We start from the raw sequence: 2,399 nt of genomic DNA, 5'->3' as shown, positions 1-2,399 counted from the left end.
GGGGGGGGGGGGGGGGGGGGGGGGGGAGAGCCGCCCACCTGTTGTTAAGCAGGGCCAGCAGCTCCCCAGCGTGGTACAGGTCATTCTTGGAGACCTGGCTAAAGCGGAACTCGTTGAGATTGCACAGCGTGACGGCGGGGAAGGTGAGCTGGGAGGCAGCCACCTCATCGAGCTTGGTGACGTGGTGGTAGTGAAAGTAGTACTGCACTCGCTCCGTGCACACACACAGCAGCACAGCCAGTGAGCCCAGGAAGCATAGGGCCCAGAGCGCCCGCTTCAGAGACAGCCGTTCGTAGGAGAAGATGTGGGCCAGGCCGTGCAGCGTGGAGCTGCTGGCGAAGGCCTGGATGCTCACCGGCTGGACGCCACCCACCTCCTCCTCCTCGGCCTTCAGTTCCATCCTGACCAAGGGGATCCTGGGGAAGGGGGGGAATCTGTTATTGCCCTGAGATAAGGGGACACATGGGGGTCCCCGCAGACGCGTCCATTCGGAATCCCCATCACCAGAGGTCACTGCCTCTGGGGCAGGTGACTTCCCTCGTGGGTGAGCCCAGAGGCGGCTGACCAAGGGACACACTCCTAGAAAAGGGTTCCTCCAAAGGCAGGGGCTCTGGGGTCAGCTTGGGCCAAGAGAGTGCTCCCCCAGAAAAGCTTCCCAGGCCAGGGGAGACCCCAGATGTAGTCAGCCAAAAGCGAGAGGGAAGTCTCAATATTTCCACAGACAGGCACAGGAATTCCCTCCAGATGTGGGGTCACTCTGGGACAGGAGTGTCCACCCCATCCTGGAGACGAAAACTCCCCCAGACGGACAGAGCCCAGGGTCAGGAGCTCCTGGCCAAGGGTGTCCCCAGGACTGGGCTTCCACCCGGGTAAGCTAAACCTGGGCTAAACCCCCCCCCCCAGGGAGGTGGGGAGCGGCCCAGCCCGAGTCCTCACCTGCGGGCGTCTCCAGTTCTCCTAACGGCGCAGGCTGTGTCTATGTTTGGGGTGGGGGGTGGGGGGTGGAGGGCAGCCCGAGATGGATGCATGGGGGGGGCGCGGTTCCCTATGACAGCTAGCTGTCCCCGCCCCGGACGCAACCCCCCTCCAGTCCAGCTTCTCGACGCAGCCAGATCCCCTGCTCGGCCCCCGCCCCCCTCCCCAGCCACCGAGCCGCCCCAGCAGCTGGGGAAAGCGAGAGGGGAGGAAAGTCCTGGCTTCGGGGAGCTGGGGAGTCCCGCAGCCAAAAGCGGGGTATCGGAGACCCACCTGAGGGGGCTTCGGGAACCCGGCAAGCGGCGGCGGGTCCTGGGGCGCGGGGCCGGACGCGGGCTCAGCGCCGAGTCGCGGAGGGGCTCATGGCCCGGAGCGGGAGCCCGCGGCTGCCGCGGCACGCCGCGCAGAGCCCTGCAGGGAGCGGCCCGCCCGGCCCGGCTCGGCTCGGCTCCGTCCGCTCGCCCGCGCGCGCTCGCTTGCTCGCCGGCCTCCGCTCGGTCCGCCCGGGCTCGGCGCGGTGCGCGGTGCTCTCAGCCCCGGGATCTGCAGGGATCCATCGTCCGGCCGGGAGGCGGCGGGAGGGAAGGCGGAGGGGGAGGGGAGAGGGTGCGCGTGCGCGCCTACGAGTGTCTGCGAGGGTGTCTCTGGGCCGGTGTGCGCGCGGGGCCCCCGGACGCGGGAGCGGGACCGAGGGCTCCCCCCGCTGCCTCGCCCCCTCCTCCCGGCCGCTCTCGGCGGCTCTGCCTGCCTCCGGTCCGGGAGCCGTCTCCCTGCCTGCGAGGCCCTATGGCTTGTGTGTGTGACTATGTGTGGTGTGTGTGTGCGCGCGCGCGCCCCCGCGCGCGAGAGGGAGGGAGTCTGCCCCCAGCGTCCCCCTCCCCGCGCTGTCTCCTTCGGATCGATGCTCCTGCCTCTTGCTGCTGCTTCCTCTGGTGGCACACGCGTGCGCGCGCGCACACACACACACACACACGCGCCCGCGCGCGCGAGCTCCAAGTCACACTTGACTGATTCAAGCACTTGCTGGTGTGGAGACACAGACACACGTAAGACCAGAGTCACACTACGCCACTCACAGTCACACACACACACACACACACACACACCCCGACTCCACACATCCCAGAGGCCTGGCCTACAGGGTAGGCTCTCAGGAGCTTACACCGATTCACCTGTTCTTATCCCTGCTCCCACCTATGTGTGACATGTACACACATGTACATATGTAAACAAACATACAGCTTGGCTGTTCAAACTCCATCCTTGTAGCCTTGGGCTTGCCTTTAGAGGGTGGCATGTTTGCAGCCCCTCACTGCCAAACCTCTCAAGAAGGAGCATAGAGAAAGAGATAGCCAGAGGTCAAGGGAATTTGGACAGAAGTCAAGAAGCAGGGAAAGGGAAGGGGGTGGCATGAGGTGGGAAGG

General features: G+C 66.0%; 1 protein-coding gene across 1 annotated transcript in view; it reads right to left on the bottom strand.

Moving 5' to 3' along the window:
* ASIC1 (acid sensing ion channel subunit 1) overlaps positions 1-466 on the bottom strand; it is a 21,380-nt gene extending 20,914 nt beyond the window's left edge. Inside the window, exon 1 of the mRNA XM_040641919.1 lies at positions 39-466. Within this exon, the coding sequence (XP_040497853.1) occupies positions 39-400 (362 nt within the window). The 5' untranslated portion in view covers positions 401-466. The remainder of the gene's footprint in view (positions 1-38) is intronic.
* Positions 467-2,399: the final 1,933 nt, after the last annotated feature.

This window comes from Ursus maritimus, unplaced genomic scaffold (assembly GCF_017311325.1).
Source record: "Ursus maritimus isolate PB19 unplaced genomic scaffold, ASM1731132v1 scaffold_26, whole genome shotgun sequence".
NCBI classification, from domain to species: domain Eukaryota; kingdom Metazoa; phylum Chordata; class Mammalia; order Carnivora; family Ursidae; genus Ursus; species Ursus maritimus.
Note: the sequence above shows the minus strand (reverse complement) of the source record. Positions and strands in the feature narration are given on the sequence as shown.